Genomic DNA, 20,112 nt, shown 5'->3' with positions numbered 1-20,112 from the left:
TTAATTAGCTATAAAAACAACAACAATAATAATAGATTGATGTTATAACATTTAAGTATCATAATTAAAAGTGTGCTTGCTATAATGTTGTACCCTATGGAATATGTCTAGATTCAGATACTCTTGTTATGTTAATTACTATATATAGAGAAAGAGCTTATTTGTTCATCATGTTAGAGTAAATAGTGTTGTACTTAGTAAATAAATAAAAAATCAACTTTATTATTTGTGGATGTGCTTTCATGTGTGCCAAGAATGGGTTAATAAGAGGTAATTTTAAAGGTTCAAAAAGGCTTTAATGTAGAATGAATTAACATTTTTATCTGTAAACATATAATTTTGAGTTTAAATGTAACAAACTATATATATATTTAGTTCTTGAAAACTTGTTATATACAGTTTAGGTTAAGTTTATATTAAATTCTTTTGAAATGGAATAATTAATAATAAAAAAAATTGAAATTACAGCTACAATCATTGTGTACCAAAAACTGAAAGAAACAAGAGAAACTTTTGTTGAAGAAAATGGATTATAAATCAGCCAGAGAATGCCATGTAATTAATGGTCATGCTGACGATGAGTATACAAAATTTATATTTATAAATTCAATTGAAATTAATACACTGAAATTAGCCATTTTTTTATATTTATATTTTTCATAAATTGATACATAATTGAAAATTATTAACTTTAATAAAACATAATTTAAAAACAATATTTTAAATGTTCTCTAATTAATTAGCAAATAAATTTATCAAAATTAAAATATATTATTACATAAAAAAATGGAATTACAATCTTCTTTTATAGTATATGTGAATTTACTTAGTCCCAGTAAATAATATTTTCTCATATTTTTTGTCAACGATATTCGTTTATCATAATTCCCACATATGAAATGCTTTACTAAAGTTCATATTTAGGAATCCTTAATTAATATATAGTTATTATTATATTTTATTTTATTTTGATGTTAATGCAAGAAGAGTCTCATTAATTTATTCCAAAGTTTTTCTTAATGAAATTACAGAAAACTACAAGATTTTCAATAAGTTAATAATATAGCTTACACATACAAGGTTTTATTTCTTAAAAATTCCTCACCTGTAATCTTTCAACTCATTGAATAAAACCAGTTTAAAATTCTATAATGGTTCCAATAATTCTCAATGTTCTCGTGCAGCTGTCATCATTTAAAAAAAATAAAATTCTATGCGAGGAAACTAATTAACATAAGTATGAAGCTAATTAACATACCCATTTATTTATTGTTTGGGTATAATAATTGAAAGATGAGTACCATTTATTTTAATAATGTATATTTCTCCTCCATATGACCAAGAAAATAATTTTGGAATTTTTTAAAATCATTTAAGAAGTAAATTTTAAGTTTAACTTAATATATATATTATGAATAATTGATAACGATTCAATAATAAGTAACTTAATTTTAATAAATTTATTAAATTCTTATTAAAATAAACTTTAACTTTTAATATTATATTAAAAAGTGAAATTTGTACCACTTATATAATATAAAATATGAATGTTTGATATATAATTTTCTGTATCACTAATTAATTATAATTAGAATTATTGTTAGAAGATAAAGAAAAGAAGGGTTTGAAATATAATCTTACTAACATAAGAATAACAATAATCAAAAGTTAAAAAAAAGTAAAAGATAGAAGATTAATTTATTAAAACAAAGAATATAATAATACATCATCCTTAATGATAGAAAAGAGGTTTAGTGATCCCTACCTATGCATGATTCAGGTGAGCCTTGTAAGTCACCACTTTTCAAAGTTACAGTGTTTATGACATAATGACACACCTTTACCTTTTCAATTTGTCCCCAGTTAGTATAATCAAATGTTCCTAAAATTCCTCTCTTGTGATGCTAGCTTTGAAATCTCAAAAATAAAACAAAGGTGTTGTTGAGTGCTAATCCAAGACACAATTATAGTGCCTCACTAAAATGCAACACACTTTGAGGAACACAAACTGTTGAAGGGACAATTTGAGGAACATCAAAACTTTTGTTGCTGGAGATCTATTTTCTACACCCTTGTTACTTTCAACTTAATCGTGGAAAATCATGCTTATGTGCCTAACTATATACTATATAATAATATTCATGCCACACCAATGCAAGATCATTCAAATAAATCTCTGTCATGCGTGTACCTTTTTCATTTTATTTTCTTTAAATATTTTAAATGGCATAAATTATATATATTTTTTTTTTCAAAATTATTGTGTGTATAGATGAGAAGAAAATCTGACATTGAAATTAATATTTAGCTAACAACGATGCAAATGGGATTGTTGGTGGGAATCAGCTCCAGGCATGGAACATGTTCATGACAAAATTATAGAGAGAGGGCTTTTTTGTCTTTTTGCCTTCATAACATACATTAGAAGCTACAGATTGAATTATGAATCGTTTTAAGAAAATAAAATAAAATAAAACATTTTATATTTTTGAAAGAAAAGGAAAACAATTTACCTCATTTTAAAATGAAAGTGCCGACAAATTGCAATGATATCATGATCTATTCTACTATTATAATGTGGTAGACAAATGGCTAAAATAAACCTAATATGCTTTATATAATTATTTTCTTTTAATTAATATATAAAACGAGGCACAGTCGATTTATTCCTGACATCAATTTAATAAAAAAGAAGTAGTAGGAAAATTTAAAGTCAAAAGCACCCTTTATTTTTGACAAAAAAGTCATAACAGCCAGGTGAAGACGTGGTCTGGGTTCTTGATCATTGAAAGATTAATACTAATTTTGCACGTCTCGTTAGATTTCAGTGTATAAATAGACAAGGTAATTAAAGGAGCATGGGTAATATATATATATATATATTATTATGACGTCATAAGTATTTGAATATTGTATAAATATTTTGTAGTTCGTAAAATGTAAAGTTTTGACGTTGTTTTAAAGTGGTAAACGATAATATGAGAATGACGTAACGCGCATGATATAATGAGTTAAAATGAGAAATAATTGATTAAATTTGTTTTATATTAAAAAAAGAGTTTAAAAAGGGTTTGGGTTTTGTTATTTGTTAAAAGTAGTTAGGAAAGAAAGAAGAAATAACGTTAGGCAGTGAGGAGTCCCTGACCGAATGGAAATTGTTATTTGTTAGTCCAAAGAGAGAAAAGGGCGCACAAAACACAGACAAAGCAAGCGAAAACAAAACGGCGAGGGAGAGAGAGAGAGAGAGAGGTAGATGCATTGATTATATGATGAAAGAGTCGAAAAAGAAAAAAGGAAAAAGAAAATTGATGGTGCCTGCGTTGTGTGCTAGCAGAGCATAGCATAGAGATAGCAATAGCAATAGCGTAGGCTCTGTAGAACCCAAAACTAATTTCTGCTTTCTGCTTTCTCTCTCACATTACTCTTATTATGTGCTTCTTCTCTATTGCATCTCATTCGCTTCGGATCTAATCGCTCTCACTCATCGGATCGATTGGGCATTTTCATTGCCAATGGGAATGCCCAATCCCAATCCCAATCCCAATCTTCTGAACCCTCATCGTTGCTACGAACCATGAGCAAAGCCCTGGGAGAAGAGGAAGACGAAGAAGAACAAGACCACCAAGACCAAGACTGTTTCTACGACTCACACGACCGTTTACTCTCTCTCTCATCCTCCTGCTCATGCTCCAACTCCAACTCCGACAACGACGAAACCGAGAACGACGCCCAACACCATCCAAACGACACACTTCCCAATTTCCCCCTAACCAACAACTACGACATATGGATCTCCCAACCCTCCTCTGTCTCCGAGCGCCGCACGCGCCTGCTTCTATCACTCGGCCTCTCCTCCCTCACGCGCCAAAACCCTCACCCTGTCCCACGCGATCGCCTCTCCCCAATCCGATCCAAATCCGACAACACAACTGCCGCCGCCGCCACCTCCTCCTCCACCGCCGCCAATCATAGGCCTCCAAACCCCAAGCCTCCGACCGAAGAGCTCTGCACTATACGCGATCTCGACAACGGGAAGGAGTTCGTGGTGAACGATTGGGAGAATCTGCGGGAGGTTGCCACCGGTCGGCACTTGACGATGGAGGAGTTCGAGATGACGGTGGGGCACTCCCCCATCGTTCAGGAGCTAATGCGGAGGCAGAATGTTGAAGAGGCTTGTGTCGATTCCAATGCGAGTGGCTCCAAGGTGAAGAAGAAAGGAGGGGGGTGGTTGAAGAGTATCAAGAGTGTGGCGAGCTCCGTCGCGGGGTACAGGGATCGACGGAGCAGTGATGAGAGGGACACCTCTTCGGAGAAGGGCGGCCGGCGGTCCAGCTCCGCCACGGACGACAGCCAAGACGCGGCGTTTCACGGTCCGGAGAGGGTGAGAGTGAAGCAGTATGGGAAGAGTTGCAAGGAGGTGACGGCGCTTTACAAGAGCCAGGAGATTCAGGCGCATAGTGGGTCTATTTGGAGCATTAAGTTCAGTTTGGATGGGAAGTATTTGGCGAGTGCTGGTGAGGATTGTGTGATTCATGTGTGGCAGGTGGTGGAGGGGGAGAGGAAGGGGGAGCTGCTGCTGCTGGATAGGGAGAAGGGGGAGGATGGGGGGAATGTGAATATGTTTTTGGTGGTGAATGGGTCGCCGGAGCCCACGGCTGCGGCAATGCTATCTCCGCTCAGGGACGTGGAGAGGAAGAGGAAGGGGAGGTCCAGTGTGAGTAGGAAGTCCTTGAGCCTCGACCAGTTTGTCGTTCCGCAGACCGTGTTTGCACTCACTGACAAACCCGTCTGCTCCTTTAAGGGACATCTGCATGATGTGCTTGACCTCTCATGGTCTAAGTCTCAGGTTAGCTTCCAATGTTCTTTAGTTCTAGAAAAGTGTTCAATTTCAATGTGTCAGTATAACTGTAAAGATTATTTTGCACTCCTCTGTTAGATATGCTTCTGTACATTATTCATTTTTCTGTTAACTGAACAATTCGCATTTTCTGAACTGTTAGAGTGATTTTTCTGCTGCATCTGTATATCAGAAAGGTTTGACTGACATTCTTAGATAATTGATGGTTGTAGGACAGTTTTTAAGTGGTGGAAAAGGCATCAAGGGATAAAAAATATGGATTTTAAATTGTGTTATCGGTTATGTTTTATATACAATTTAGGCAATAATGATTATCTTATTGAGTGAGGTTCTACCATTATTTTGTTTAGTGTTTTCTGGCTATTACATTGAAGGGTATTTATGTGCAGTTCATGTGCTACTAGGCTATTTTTAGTTTGGGTTGAGTCTTGTAATATGTATTGTTGGATCATGTGGATAAAGTTCTGGCCCAATGAGAAGGTTTCTGGACACTTTTCTTTTTCTTTTTCCTACACCCTCCCTGTCAACTCGATGTTTTGGTTTATAAAGTTTTGATTTTAATGGGTATAAATCAATCTATTTCTCCTATGGAATTACATTGCTATTCTTGGCATTCTTTAGAATGGAGTTTATAAACGGTAATTTAGGAAGGTAACTTGTAAAACTACAGGATGACATTTTTGTTCAATATTGTATTATAATTAATAGCTACTTTGTCAGTAAAATCTCTCTGGGCATATCCAATTTTTCCAGCAATAACTATAGTGAAACAGTACATGTGGAGATAGTTTGGATTGGCCATGAAGAAACAAATGTTGGGAAGTTCTATATGGCTTGCCTCAATTCTTAGGATGTGACTTATATATTTGTTTTCACTTAATGTCAATTGATTTTAAGATGAAATCTGCAAATGAGATCTAAAATTTACTGCTCAAGAGACACAGAATATCTGCCAGTCAGTAACGTGCTTAGGATCTTGTTTGTAACATGGGAGTGCTTTTGGATCATTAATGCCATTGTGATAAATCATTGAGATTTGATTTTTGTTTTAATCTTATCTAGTGGTCATTTTTCATTGTTTCCTATGTAAGTTTATAGTAATGTTTGCTAAACTTTAAAAAAAGAAAAAAAAAAGATATTGACTAATTAGGTACAGAGGTCTTAATTAAAATTGTTAATACTAACCAGTTAAATTTAAAAGCCAGTTCCCATTTGATCAGTTTCTAAGTCAAACGCAAAGACTGCTCAAAAGCATTTCTAAACTAAGTTGCTGTAATCCTATCTCTTTTTCCTAATAAGAAATCTGTATTTATCTCCCCCTTTCCTTATATTTTGTTCAGAATTTATAAATAATTTTTCTACATGTGCCCAATAATATTTGTTGTTGAACTAGTTCAAACCCAATAATAGAGAAATGGTTCAAACCCAAAAATAGAGAAATAGACAATATTAGAAACTGGTTGCAATTTATATTGTTTAATGAAACCATCTTTAACTTTTTAAATTTTTTACTTGATTTTTTCATTTCCTGTACTTCCCATTATTATCTACGGGAGTGGAAGCATACCAAAACACATCATAAACCTCAGTATCCTTGTTTGAGTTATTCCTTATGGATAGAGTCACAATAATGTGGGAATAGGATGAGCACCTTTTGGAGTGATTGAAATTTTATGGATGAATTGTAATGATTGATATTTATTGCAGGCCAAAATGTTGTCTTTGAAAATCTTCCATTGGAGATATCTTATATTTATTTATTTAGAGATCTTTATTATTAATGTCTGTTGATAAATCTTTAAAATTTCAATATTTGTGAAAAAGCTGTGCAATCTATTCTACAAATGAGTTAAAATGCATGTGATCATCCTTTTAATACTTTTTCCCCCCAATTTTGCTCAGCACTTGCTCTCATCTTCAATGGACAAAACTGTGCGGCTTTGGCATCTGTCTAGCAAGTCTTGTTTGAAAATATTTTCACACAGTGACTATGGTGAGTAAATGCAGTTATTACATATTGCAATACTCTCCCTTAATCTGAGTGGAAGTCATATGGATTAATTAAGGTCAATGACAGATCACTCGCATACTTTTATGTGTTTTTACTTTTTATGATTGTTTATTCTCCCTGTTCCCTACTAAAAACTTTATCTGATTCTAAGTTCATCCTATCCCTATCCAATATTCTTCGAGATATCCCTTTTTTGAGGATTGGGGTAATCACATTGTGGCATACATGCAATTTTATTAAAATATTGTCTCTACTGCAAATGGTACTAATTGTTCAAGAGTTCTTCTTTGATGTCAATTAGGGTGGATTAGATTTTAATCCCCTTACCTCCCTACTGCCACCGTTTTTGTTCTTTGCTAATTAAAGACTTCTGCTTCTATCTTTCTTTCTCTCTGGCACAGTAACTTGCATCCAGTTTAATCCTGTTGATGATAGATACTTCATTAGTGGATCTTTGGATGCTAAGGTTCGCATATGGAGCATTCCTGATCGACAAGTTGTTGATTGGACAGATCTGCATGAGATGGTCACTGCTGCTTGTTATACACCTGATGGTCAGGTTGGTCTTAGGCTAATATGCATCTTTTTGAACACTCAGAAGTACAATTTTATGTTCAACTCAGTTAAATTGTCTGTGCAGGGTGCACTGGTTGGTTCATACAAGGGTAGCTGCCATTTATATAATACATCTGGTATTGTGAGATGCTTTTTATTTTTAAAACTGTCTATTTACCTATATTCTGGTGATTGTGGGGCCACTGATTATCGTTTTGTTTTTTCATTCAGAAAATAAGTTGCAACAGAAAAGTCAGATCAACCTGCAAAACAAGAAAAAGAAATCACATCATAAGAAAATTACTGGTTTCCAGGTAATGTAATGAATAATGATTTACTGCTGTGCTTTATGAGATAAACTGCTTTTTTTTTGTATCCATCCAAAACATTGAATGGGGAAAAAGTAAAGTAAAATAAAATAGGAGGGCGTACACAGTGGATTTGCTTTGACTTTGTGTTTGTCTTCCTATCTGAACTTTTTGAACAGTTTGCCCCTGGTAGTTCATCAGAAGTACTTATCACATCTGCTGACTCAAGAATACGGGTGGTTGATGGTGTTGATCTGATTCATAAGTTTAAAGGTATGTAGTTATATCAAGTGAAAATTTCTTTAAACATAGTATAACAAACCATTTGGTACACTGCTTTTATCTGCATCAAAATTTGTTTTATTAATTCTATGGTCAAAGAAAAAATTGATTATTTTTATTTATGTTTTTGTGGAGTGGGAGGATATTTGTCTCTTTCTTATCAGACGTATATGGTATATTTATTTGGACAGATGAAAAGGTTGCGGTCTTGCTAGCTTATCAACTTAGTCTAAAATGGCAACAAGTATTCAGTATTCTTATTTCCTTGCTGCTGATCAAACTGATGAAAGTTTTGTGCAGGCTTTCGGAATGCAACTAGCCCAATTTCAGCATCCCTCACAACAAATGGTAAATATGTTGTTGCAGCAAGTGAGGACTCCCATGTATACATCTGGAAAAATGAGGCTGATTGCAGGCCTAACAGAAGCAAAGGCGTCACTGTCACACGATCATATGAACATTTTCACTGTAAAGACGTGTCAGTGGCCATTCCCTGGCCTGGTATGGGTGATGCATGGGACATGCATGATACATTTTCTGGAGAACAACCCGAGCTTGATAACAACGCCGATGAAGTCTCATCAGCCAATCATCCTCCTACCCCTGTAGAGGAAAACTTTGTCACCGAGGGTTCAAGACCTGCATCTTGTTACAACAATAGTCCACGCCATGCAACCATTGCAAGTGCCACAAATAGTTACTTTTTTGATAGAATTTCTGCAACATGGCCAGAGGAAAAGCTTCTTCTGGCTGCAAGAAACCAAAGCCCTCGTGTCAGTATGGATTTCTCTAATGGGGCAAGTCAAAAAATGTCAGCCTGGGGTATGGTGATTGTAACTGCCGGCCTTCGAGGGGAAATTAGAACTTTCCAAAATTTTGGATTGCCACTTCGGATATAAGAGGTGAAACAATGAACATGCTCACGACCATGGCTGAGAATGAGTTGATGATATCTGCTCAGAAGGCTGTTGAGTTCACCTTCTCCATTTGTTGGTGAGAAACCTGTACAGAAAAAAGTGGGTGAGATTTGTAATATTAGCGGGGTTCATTTATTTTCTTTTCTTGTTCTTGTGCGTTCAGGCACTCCGGGGATAAAGGGGAAACATTGTCAAACAAAAAAAAAAGACAAAAAAAAAGTTACACCAGGAAATTTAGAAACCGATGGATGTAATCGGCAATTGTAGAGTAACGCAAGCAACGTTAAAGCTTATTGAAATTAGAAATCACGATTCTTTTACACATTTTTTTCTCCAGTTTTATTGATTTCTACATTTTGTCAAACTTAATCAATCTCAATAAAGCAGCATTATTCAGTCCAGAAATTTTACATAATCATAACATGACGTGCTATATTCTACAGATCTAAACAGCAACAGCCACAAATATATTTCAGACCAGTTATTTTAATAAACATAACTTTCACATTTTTCAGCAAAGTTATTTAAGGATGAGGATTTTTTATGATATGTTCGGCAGAGAATTTTATATTTTTTAGAAAATTTAATTGTTTTTATTTTTGAATTGTTTTGGTTTTAACATATTTTTTTTGATAAGGTGGTACAAATTTATTAAATTTTAGTGTACTCATTTAATATATTAAGTATTTCAATTACTACTAAATACAAATCACAACAATATTAATAAAAAAGTATATTTTTTTATCAATATTAACTAAGAAATTCTAACTTATATAGACCAAATAATAGGTTCATTAGAATAAATAAAATATCTTGATTAACATTAATTAAAAAAATCTTAATTAATGTTAACGAAGAAATAATTCATTATTAGAAAATCACTAAATAAAAACTAATTATAGACACTAAAATTATTAGTTACTATTTGACTAAATTAGAGACATTTTATAAACTTTATCTACAAAAATAATCATTAAATAGAAACTAATTTTAGATACGGTTCTTGCCGATTGACTCGATTATCCTCGCGCATCTACATTCGTTCCTTTTCTTGATCAAACACCTGAAAAAACAAAGACAAAGGGTGCTTTAGAGGCTGTTTGCACTCCGACGCTCAAGTCAGTGTAGGGCTAGGAAACACCAAAGGTAAGTTGTAGAAAGCTCCCTGTGTGTAGCATAAAGCTGCGTATCAATCGCGTAAAATTGTGCGTACCTTATTAGGTTTGATAATACCCTTTATATACTCTAGGATTTTCACGGTTTCCGCTAACCATAATTAGGTTTACTGAGGGAGTGCCTTAGTGCCGCTATCACCCACTCTTAGGGCAATCTAGCACTTAAGGCTCCCTTACTGAAGTGCAACCTCTGACGGGATGACCACCTGGGTACCAACTCATGCACCTAATCTCTGGGGCCATCTGTCCTGGAGTGTCCTAGCTGTTCACGTGCCATGCATGCAGCTCACTCCTGGAACGTGACCCTTACGGGTCATATCTTTTCCAGTGGCTCTTTACCTGTGTTACGCCTGAACGCGTCATCCACACCACACGTATGGGCCCCTTGTGATTTAGGCTTCTCCCTAACTGATAACTGGTGTGTGGTCTGGGATCCACCTCTCGTGGCCCAGCTCCGCTATTTGACTCGCCGAGGTCCGAGGACACGTCAGCATATCCTGATGGCCGATGCCTGACCACTCCTCGACACCCTGGGCGTACTATCTGTGAGGCACCCTGGGTGTACTGCTTGTGGGACCCACCTTACTTGACCGAGGTCTGACCACTCCTTGACACCTTGGGTGTGCCGTCTACAAAGCGCTGGCCCTGGCCGCTTTGTGGGACCCAGCTTACGTGGCCCCACGTCCACCAGTAGTCAACTACGCCCGAGCACTAACCTCATCTTCGCTCAAAGGCAAAGGAGGATTTCCCTGGTGAACTGTTTCGTTCGACCTTAGCGTTCTCACTCACGGGGGGTGTTCTCTGCGAACATACCTTTCTCGCTCCCGAGACCTCTAACGCAAGGGAACTAGTTCAAAACTGACCTCGTCTTCGCTTAAAGGCGAGGAGGATTTCACTGGTGAACCATTTTGTTCAACCTTGGCGTTCTCACTCGAGGGGGGAGGCGTTCCCTATGACTTCCCCTCTCGAAACCTCTAACGCAAGTAAACAGGTTCGTAACTGCGTTGTACTAACACTCGAGAATACTTTAATCGAAATTTACTGTGTGACCTCATTAAAAAACCCTTATAAGGGAAAAAGAGTGTCTGTCCCCTAAGAACTATGTATAATGTTACTGTTCAACTGAAATAAAACTTGAGGTTGGTCTCATTCCATGTACGAGGAATCACGCCTCCCTCCAGCGTCTCAAGCCTGTACGCCCCATTTCCAAGGGCTTCTGTCACTTTGAAAGGACCAGTCCACTTGGGGGACAACTTGTTTTCTAGCTGATATGGGTGGGCCTTCTGCATCACCAGGTCGGCGACCTGGAACTGGCGAGGCTTCAACTTCGAGCTATGATTATACTCCACCCTTCTCTTCAATGCTTTAGCTTTGATTCTTGCTTCCTCCTTGAATTCATCCAGTAGGTCCAGGTTCACCTTTCTTTCTTCATTGGAGTCTTCAGCCACAAAGTTCAGGAAGCATGACGAGCTCTCCTGGATTTCCACTGGGATCATCGCGTCCGACCCATACACCAAGCTGAAGGGTGTCTCTCTAATGGTGGATTGGGCAGTGGTGTGGTAGGCCCACACGACTCTAGGAACCTCCTCTGCCCATGTTCCTTTGGCCTTCTCGAGTTTTCTCTTCAGACCTCTGAGCAGGACTCTATTGGCAGACTCGACCTGCCCATTCGTCTGGGGGTGCTCGACTGATTTGAACACCTGCTTTATTCCAACTTCTGAGCATAACTTACCCAGTTGATGCGTCCACCGATGTGATTCCCACATATCCCTTCGTGGAGCTCTGCCATTATCCGTATGCATTGGTATCCGCTTACGCATACCAAGATTGGATCGTGAACCCATGCTTGAACAGCTCTCCATCAATCAATGAGAGTGTACTTGGCAGAATTTTTCTTGATTTTCCTGGATTCTGTGGGTTCCAACGGGAGTATCCTGTCAGCAAGGTAGCGCTTGTAGGGCGTCATCCAGGTATCTCCTCCTTCGACCAAGCAAACCTGCATTGACTCCTCCCCCAAGGTTGGATATAGGCTTACCCTGGGAGTATGCATCGTCTCCTAAGTCAATGATCGATGACTCCTCGCCCCTCCTCTTATCGTGCAGACCACCCCCACCCAATTATCTGCGGTGAAAGCTCGAGGTGCCCCATTCTCCTGCTTTCGTTTGTGCCTTTTCTTGATCAAACACCTGAAAAAGCAAAGACAAAGGGCGCTCTAGAGGCCGTTTATACTCCGACGCTCAAGTCAGTGTAGGGCTAGGAAACACCAAAGGTAAGCTGTAGAAAGCTCCCTGTGTGTGTAGCATAAAGCTGCATATGAATCGCGTAAAACTGTGCGTACCTTATTAGGTTTGATAATACCCTTTATATACTCTAAGGTTTCCACTATTTCCGCTAACCATAATTAGGTTTACTAAGGGAGTGCCTTAGCGCCGCTATCACCCACTCTTAGGGCAATCTAACGCTTAATGCTCCCTTACTGAAGTGCAACCTCTGACGGGATGACCACCTGGGTACCAACTCATGCACCTAATCTATGGGGCCATCCGTCCTGGTTGTGCCCTAGCTGTTCACGTGCCATGCATGCAACTCACCCCTGGAACGTGATCCTTACGGGTCGTATCTCTTCCAGTGGCTCTTTACCTGTGTTACGCCTGAACGCGTCATCCACACCACATGCATGGGCCCCTTGTGATCTAGGCTTCTCCCTAACTGATAACTGGTGTGTAGTCTGGGATCCACCTCTCGTGGCCCAGCTCCGCTGTTTGACTCGCCGAGGTCCGAGGACACGTCAACATATCCTGATGACCGATTCCTGACCACTCCTCGACACCCTGGGCGTATTGCTTGTGGGACCCCCCTTACTTGACCGAGGTCTGCCCACTCCTCGACACCTTGGGCCTGCCGTCTGCAAAGCGCTGGCCCTGGCCGCTTCATGGGACCCAACTTACATGGCCCCACGTCCACCAGCAGTCAACTACGCCCGAGCACTGGTCGGTACACAAGCCCCCAGTCTATGCTCGGGTAAACGTAGTTACGCCGAGTTAGGTTGACTAACCATGTACTAACTCAAGTAAATCAATAAACAAATTAATCTCACATGGCTCCTATGCTCGGGTAGACGTACTTACACCGAGCTAGGTCGACTTACCATGTTCTAACTCAAGTAAATCAACAAACAAATTAATCTCACAGGGAGCCTATGCTCGGGTAGACGTACTTACGCCAAGCTAGGTCGACTTACCATGTGCTACATCAACGCTATTCAATCAAACTAATGGACCATCTTCTGAGAATAAATTTATCACTAGCTAACCTTGTTAAAAAAGCCCTTCAAGGGAAAAAGAGCATCACCTTAAACATAATATTTTTCAAAAGAAAAGCATCAAAGCGAAATGTCTTAACTGAAGAAAACTTGAGATTGGCCACGTTCCATGTTTGTGGGATGGCGCCCCCCCTCTAGGGTTTCCAACTTATACGCTTCATTTTTTAGCACCTCGACTATGCGAAACGGAGTCCACTTTGGAGATAACTTGTTCTCCAACTGGTAGGGGTGGACCTTTCGCATCACCAAGTTGGCAACCTTGAATTGCCGAGGTTTCGTCTTGGTCTTGTGCTTTAACTCCACCCTTCTCTTTAAAGCCTCCGAGTTGATACGAGATGATCACACACCTCGTCCAACAAATATAGGTTCACCTTCCTTCCTTCATTAGATTCTTCAACAACAGTTTTGGAACCTGGGGGAATTCTCTTGTTTCTCCACTGGTATCATGGCATCTGACCCATATACCAAACTGAAAGGTATCTCTTTAGTTGTCGATTGCGGGGTGGTGTGATATGACCACAAGATTCTGGGAATTTTTTTGACCAAGTTCCCTCTTTGCCTTTTCTAATCTCCTATTCAATCTCCTTAGTAGGACCTTGTTAGCTGACTCAGCCTAGCCATTCTTCTTGGGGTGTTCTACCGAAACGAACACCTACTTTATCTCGAGCTCCATGCACAGCTTGCCCAACTGTTGACTAGCGAATTGAGTTCCGTTGTCAGACACTAGGTGCCTCGGAATCCCAAAATGGCAAACAATACTTTTCCACACAAAATGTTGGACCTTATGAGCAGTTATTTGTGCAACTAGCTTAACTTCAATCCACTTGGTGAAGTATTCAATGACCACAATGAGGTACTTCATCTGACGTATTGCCAAAGGGAAATGGTCTAAAATGTCTATTCCCCATGTATGGAAGGCCATGTGCTATCGATCGCAGCTCCTCGGCCCGTGCATGACACTAATTAGCGTGCTTCTAACATTGCTCACAATGTTGGACATATCTCACACAATCCTCCTTCATCGTCGGCCAATAATACCCAACTCGGATGACTTTCAACAAGAGAGTTCGTCCTCCTATGTGGCTATCGCAAATACCTTCATGGAGCTCGACCATTATGCGGGCACATTGATCTCCACTTACACATTTGAGGATTGAGTGGGTATAACCGTGACGAAAAAGGTTTCCATCTATTAGGGTATACCACCCTGCATTCCCTTTAAAAATATTAGCCTCCGTAGGCTTGGCGGGAAGTAAACCATCAGTGAGGTAATACTTGTAGAGTGTTATCCAAGTCTCTGCAGTGTCGACCTGCAGAACTTCAAGAAACTCATCCCCCAATAATCCATGGGTTGTTATTCTTGGGACTTTCAGGGTTTCTTGAATCATTGATCGATGCCTTCTCCCTTTTCCTGAGTTTATCCCTTAGACCTCCAAGTGGTCGACTTCAGATAGTCCTTCTACAACTGTCCTGGGTGACTTTAATGTCTCTTGGATCACTGACCTCTGCCGACCTCCCTTCCCAGAGCTAACTAGCTTAGATAACAGGTATGGTCGGGAGTTCTGCTCTCTGGGAACATGAACAAGGTAAAACATAGAGAAAGCTACTATCAAGATCCTTACATACCTGAGGTATGAAGCTAGTTGCGAGTCCTTGGCCTGATACTCGCCTGTTACTTGCCCAGTGATGAGCAATGAGTAATTCTGTACCAACAGGTTCCAAACTCCCAACTCTTTGGCTAGCAACATCCCTGCTAACAAGGCTTCGTACTCAACTTGATTGTTGCTTGCTTTAAACGCAAACCCGAGGGCTTGCTCGATTGAAAGCCTGCTCGGTACTTCTAAAAGGACCCCAACTCCACTCCCTTGTTGGTTGGAGTATCCATCCATCGAAAGGACCCATTGGAAGTCATTAGGATTAAGCTGAGAATCTTTGGATGAAAGTTCCACCATAAAGTCTGCGTACACTTGGCCTTTGATTCGCCTTCATGGTTCATACTGTATGTCAAAATCAGATAGCTGAACCACCCAGGGGACCATCCGACCTGCTATATTAGGCTTTTGAAGGACCTTACGTATAGGAAGGTCGGTCATGAAAATAATAGTGAAGCTCAGAAAATAGTGGCGAAGCCGTTGAGTTGCAAATACCATAGCTAGGGCAACCTTCTTGATAGCTTGGTACCGAGTCTATAGTCCCTACAACACCTTCCTTACGAAATAGACTGGCTTTTGGACCCTATTCTGATATTGCAAAATGATCGAGCTAATGGCGTGATCTATAAGCGCAAAATAAAGAAAAATAGGGGTTCCTAGGACTGGCTTACCAAGAACAGGGGGACTGGCCAAGTACTCTTTCAACTTGGTGAAAGCTTTTTCACATTCACTAGTCCATGCAAAAGGTTGTTCTTCTTAAGACATTGAAATTAAGGGTACCCATTATCTCCACTGGCTGACAAGAAATGAGATAGAGCGACCATGCGCCCGGTCAGTTGTTGTACTTCCTTCACATTGGTCGGACTTCTCGCACACTTGTCGGGGTTTGCCTCTATACCCCTTTCAGTTAACAGGAAGCTAAGAAACTTTCCTGCTTCCACCTCGAACACACACTTGTCTAGATTAAGCTTCAGATTGTACTGAGCTATTGTTGCAAATAGTTCTTCCAGGTCGAAAATATGTTGATCTTTCCTTTTCGAGGTGATGACCATGTCGTCTACATATGCTTGAATGTTTCGCTCGAGCATTGGGGCGAGGATCCGATCCATTAGCCTTTGATAAGTCGCACCAACATTTTTCAGGCCAAAGGGCATGACCTTGTAGCAGTAACCGGCGACCTCGGCCATAAAGGTTGTTTTAATCTCGTCCTTCGTGTGCATACAAATCTGATTATACCCCAAAAACGCATCTAGGAAACTCAACAACCGATAATCTGAGGCATTGTCAACCAAGGAGTCTATGCTCGAGAGTGGGTAAGAATCCTTCGGACAAGCCTTGTTCAAATCAGTGAAGTCGACACACATACTCCACTTCCTGTTTGTCTTCTTTACAAACATAACATTTGCCAACCACTCAGGGTATTGGATCTCCCAAAAGGTCAACATCGAAGAGCTTCCGAGTCTCTTATCAGATAATGAGATGCTTATCTTCATTGAATTTTCTTCTTCTCTGAACCACGGGTTTGACCTTTTCATCCATGGTAAGCCGATGGCATAGAAAATATGGGTCTATCCCGGACATGTCTACGGATGACCACGCGAAAACATTCATGTTTTCTGATATTACATCGACTATCTTATATTCTATCTCCTTGTACAGCGAGGTGCTGAGCTTGAACTTTTTCCCTTTCATCTCTCTCTCCTGAACTTTTTCAGCAGGTCCAAGTCGTCTCTCATTGATGACATCTGCCTCTGAAATCCATCATGGTTCTTCTGCTTGGATGGTGATTGTGTAAGTTCCCCTTCGATTGTTCAAACTACTCTCATAACATTGTCACGCCATCCTTTGGTCGGCCTTTATGGTGATCACCGTTCCTTCGAAAGAGGGCAACTTCATCTTCATATGAGTGGTTGAGGCTACTGCGCCCAAACTGCTTAGGGAAGGTCACCCCAAAAGTAAGTTGTAAGCAGAAGATGCGTTAACCACGATATACTTGATTGTAATAGTTCTAGTTGCACTTTCATCAGAGAAGGTCGTCCTTAGCTCAACGTACCCACGTACTTCTACTTGGTCTCCCACGTCGTATGACCTCAACTGATTAGGGGATAGCTGAAAATTGGTGAATGTTCCCCAGAACATCACATCTGTCAAGCTTTCTTGGTCAACCAAGACTGATGGAAGAGGCCCCAGCACCAATCCTTTGAGAGGCCACCAAAATGTCACTTTGAGGCAACCACTAGAGTCATGGTCAAAGAGGGGTCAAGATGACACATTTTTACATGTCATAACTCTAGTGTGGAATAGTCTTTAAAATTCTTGTCAAAGTAGTATAGGAATTTTCTTTTGTAAAATTTTTTAATTTGTAAATAGGATGAATTTTGGCTCCTAAAAACCAACCTAAGTTAGATCAGGGTTTCTAGAAACTCCTAATCTAACTAAGGCCGGTCACTTTAGGCCTAGTAAGCATCACATGAGACACACCATGTCACGCTTATCATGTGTGCTTGCATTAGGCGCCAATTCCATTTCATTTAGTTTGAATTACCTTCACATTTGACTATTCATTTCTTGTCCTCCTTAGGCTATAAAAGGAGGAGCCTACCTCATGTTTTGACAAGATTAATTGAATAGTAAAATGCTGCCAAAATTGTGCCATTCTCACTCCTTGCCTAAACTCTCTCTTAGGAATAGGCTTTTAATCTTCAAACCTTTCACCTACAAAGGGAGTTAGCTGAACCATTCCTACTCTTCCTACTTCTCATGCACCTCCAAGGCTATCACAACTCTTAGGAGAGCCTTGTTCCACCATCAATCCATGGAGCTTCCGCATTCATCAACAAAAACCGCAAGAAAGGAGACACAAATCCATCAAAGACTTTATGCACCTTTCTCCCATACTGATGACAGATATCACCATCGGGATCATCCTCGTGAGAAAACACATATTTTAAGTCAGAACTCGTGAAGCAGAGAGTGGGCTCCGTAGGGCAGTCAGGTCCCCCTGTGTCCAGGGACATCACTGCTCGTGCGTATCACTTACGTTTGGAAGTTGAGCTTCCTCCTCCAAAAAATTCTCCTGCGATGGTATTCAAATCTCCATGGACCGGTGTTTCATGTGTTTGGTCCTTGATAGTAGAATCTCTCTTTGGTTCTTCTTGGTTAGCTTCAAGATACTCCTTCAAGAATCCCACTTTGACCAGGCTAGCCAGTTGGAAACCTAAGGCTATGCATCGTTCGACGTTGTGCCCAAATGCTCTGAAGCATCTCATCGCGATCCCAAGGACTGATCTGTCTTCTAGAGAAACTTTTGCTTATCTGCTACCCCTAGCATGCTCAAGAGCTCTTTATAGGATACTTGGAATTTGGACCTGGTTGTTGACCCCTTCCCTGGATTTTGTCTTGGGCTCATATCTCTTGGCTACATATGGAACGTAGATGTGAGTTCATTTTAGATTTGCACACTTTAGGATCACATAAAGGAAATCTATAAAGATGACATTGATTTTTCTCACATCTATCAAGCGTGCTCAAAGGGAGGACACAAAGACTTTTTCATACATGATGGTTTTCTCTTTAAAGGGAAAAGACTTTGTATACCCCAATGGTCTTTGAGGCAATCTCTTGTTAGAGAGGCAAAAGAGGGTGGACTTATGGGACATTTTGGGGTAGTAAAGACCTTAGATACATTGCATGAGCACTTCTTTTGGCCCCATATGCGCAAATCCATACATAGCTTATGTGATAAATGCATAGCATGTAGGAAGGCTAAGTCTAAAGTGCAACCCCATGGCTTATATACCCTTCTTCCCATTCCGGACATGCCTTGGGTAGATATCTCTATGGATTTCATTTTAGGTCTTCCCAAGACATCTAAGGGTTTGGACTCTATCTTTGTGGTGGTAGATCGCTTTTCTAAAATGGCTCATTTTATACCATGCCACAAAGTAGATGATCTTGTTATATTGCAAATCTAGGAAAACTTAATCCCTCATATTAAGTTTGCTTATAATCGGGTAGTTAACTCTACTACTTCTCACACCCCTTTTGAGGTAGTGTATGGGTTCAATCCTCTCACACCCCTTGACCTACTTCCTATTCCTATACTTGATGAGGTGTTGTGCAAGGATGGTTTTGAAAAAGCTTCCTTTATTAAAAACTTGCACTATCACGTCAAGCTTCAAATTGAAAGGAAGGTAAGCAAGTATGATCAACACGCCAATAAGGGACGTAAGACATTGATCTTTGAACCCGGGGATTGGGATTGGCTTCACTTGAGAAAGGATCGCTTCCCTACTCAAAGGAAGTCCAAACTTCTACCACGTGGTGATGGCCCTTTCCAAGTCATTAAAAGGATTAATGACAATGCTTATGAGTTAGATTTGCCTGATACATACTTAGAAGTAATTCTTTCAATGTTAGTGATCTGACTCATTTCTCTGTAGGTCTTCCCAATTCGTGGACGAGTTCTCTCCCACCCGGAGAGCATGATGAGGACCTAGAAGAGGGTGCGTCCACTGACCAAGCCCAACCTTCTAGGAGGATGAGTTGGAGCATGACTCACGACATAGGGCTAGGTCATGATTTACCTCTAGCCAATGCTTCAACGCCTAGCCTGCCCCAGAATCATGAGGAGTCGAGCACAAGCCTTGGGAGCTAAGCATCAGCTAGTGTATTTATTTTTAATCTTAGTAGAATAGGTTTCCTTTAGCCTAATAGGGGGTGTGCTTATCACTTTAGCTTGAGCATAGCCTTTTAGGGTAGGAATTTGACCTATCTTCTAGAAGAATAGGACTTAGAGTGCGACATTGACTTTGGTCAAAGCCTAAGGCCACCCATTTTTAGTGTTTCCCATCCTACCCTTGCTTCTTGTTTACCAAGACACCATCTCCTATAAATAGGGTGCCTTACTCCTTGTATTTTCATGTTTGTTTTGAATATAGAAGGAAAACTCTGCACAAAATTTGTGTGAGGCTTGGTTCTCTAGCTTTAGGTCTTATCTTGATGGAGGAGGGCCAAGCTCCACTTCAAAGGA

At 39.7% G+C, this 20,112-nt stretch overlaps 1 protein-coding gene and 1 non-coding gene across 2 annotated transcripts; one reads left to right on the top strand and one right to left on the bottom strand.

Annotated features, from left to right (window-relative positions):
- Positions 1 to 3,422: 3,422 nt before the first annotated feature.
- On the top strand, positions 3,423 to 9,255 carry LOC137835296 (uncharacterized). Its single transcript, XR_016520988.1, has 7 exons — positions 3,423 to 4,846; positions 6,761 to 6,851; positions 7,271 to 7,428; positions 7,510 to 7,561; positions 7,656 to 7,738; positions 7,912 to 8,005; positions 8,315 to 9,255. It is a non-coding gene; the product is annotated as an uncharacterized LOC137835296 (transcript).
- Positions 9,256 to 11,224: 1,969 nt separating this feature from the next.
- Positions 11,225 to 16,573, bottom strand: LOC150027524 (uncharacterized). The gene is made up of 5 exons (XM_090302893.1): positions 15,861 to 16,573; positions 15,055 to 15,411; positions 14,859 to 14,997; positions 14,525 to 14,738; positions 11,225 to 11,544 (listed from the first exon to the last, which is right to left on the bottom strand). The coding sequence occupies exons 1-5, from the start codon at positions 16,571 to 16,573 to the stop codon at positions 11,225 to 11,227; spliced, it is 1,743 nt and encodes a 580-aa protein (XP_090159019.1).
- Positions 16,574 to 20,112: the final 3,539 nt, after the last annotated feature.

The sequence above is a fragment of the Phaseolus vulgaris genome, chromosome 5, assembly GCF_051622355.1.
Source record: "Phaseolus vulgaris cultivar YP4 chromosome 5, ASM5162235v1, whole genome shotgun sequence".
Taxonomy (NCBI): Eukaryota; Viridiplantae; Streptophyta; class Magnoliopsida; order Fabales; family Fabaceae; genus Phaseolus; species Phaseolus vulgaris.
This window is presented reverse-complemented; position numbering and strand designations above follow the sequence as displayed.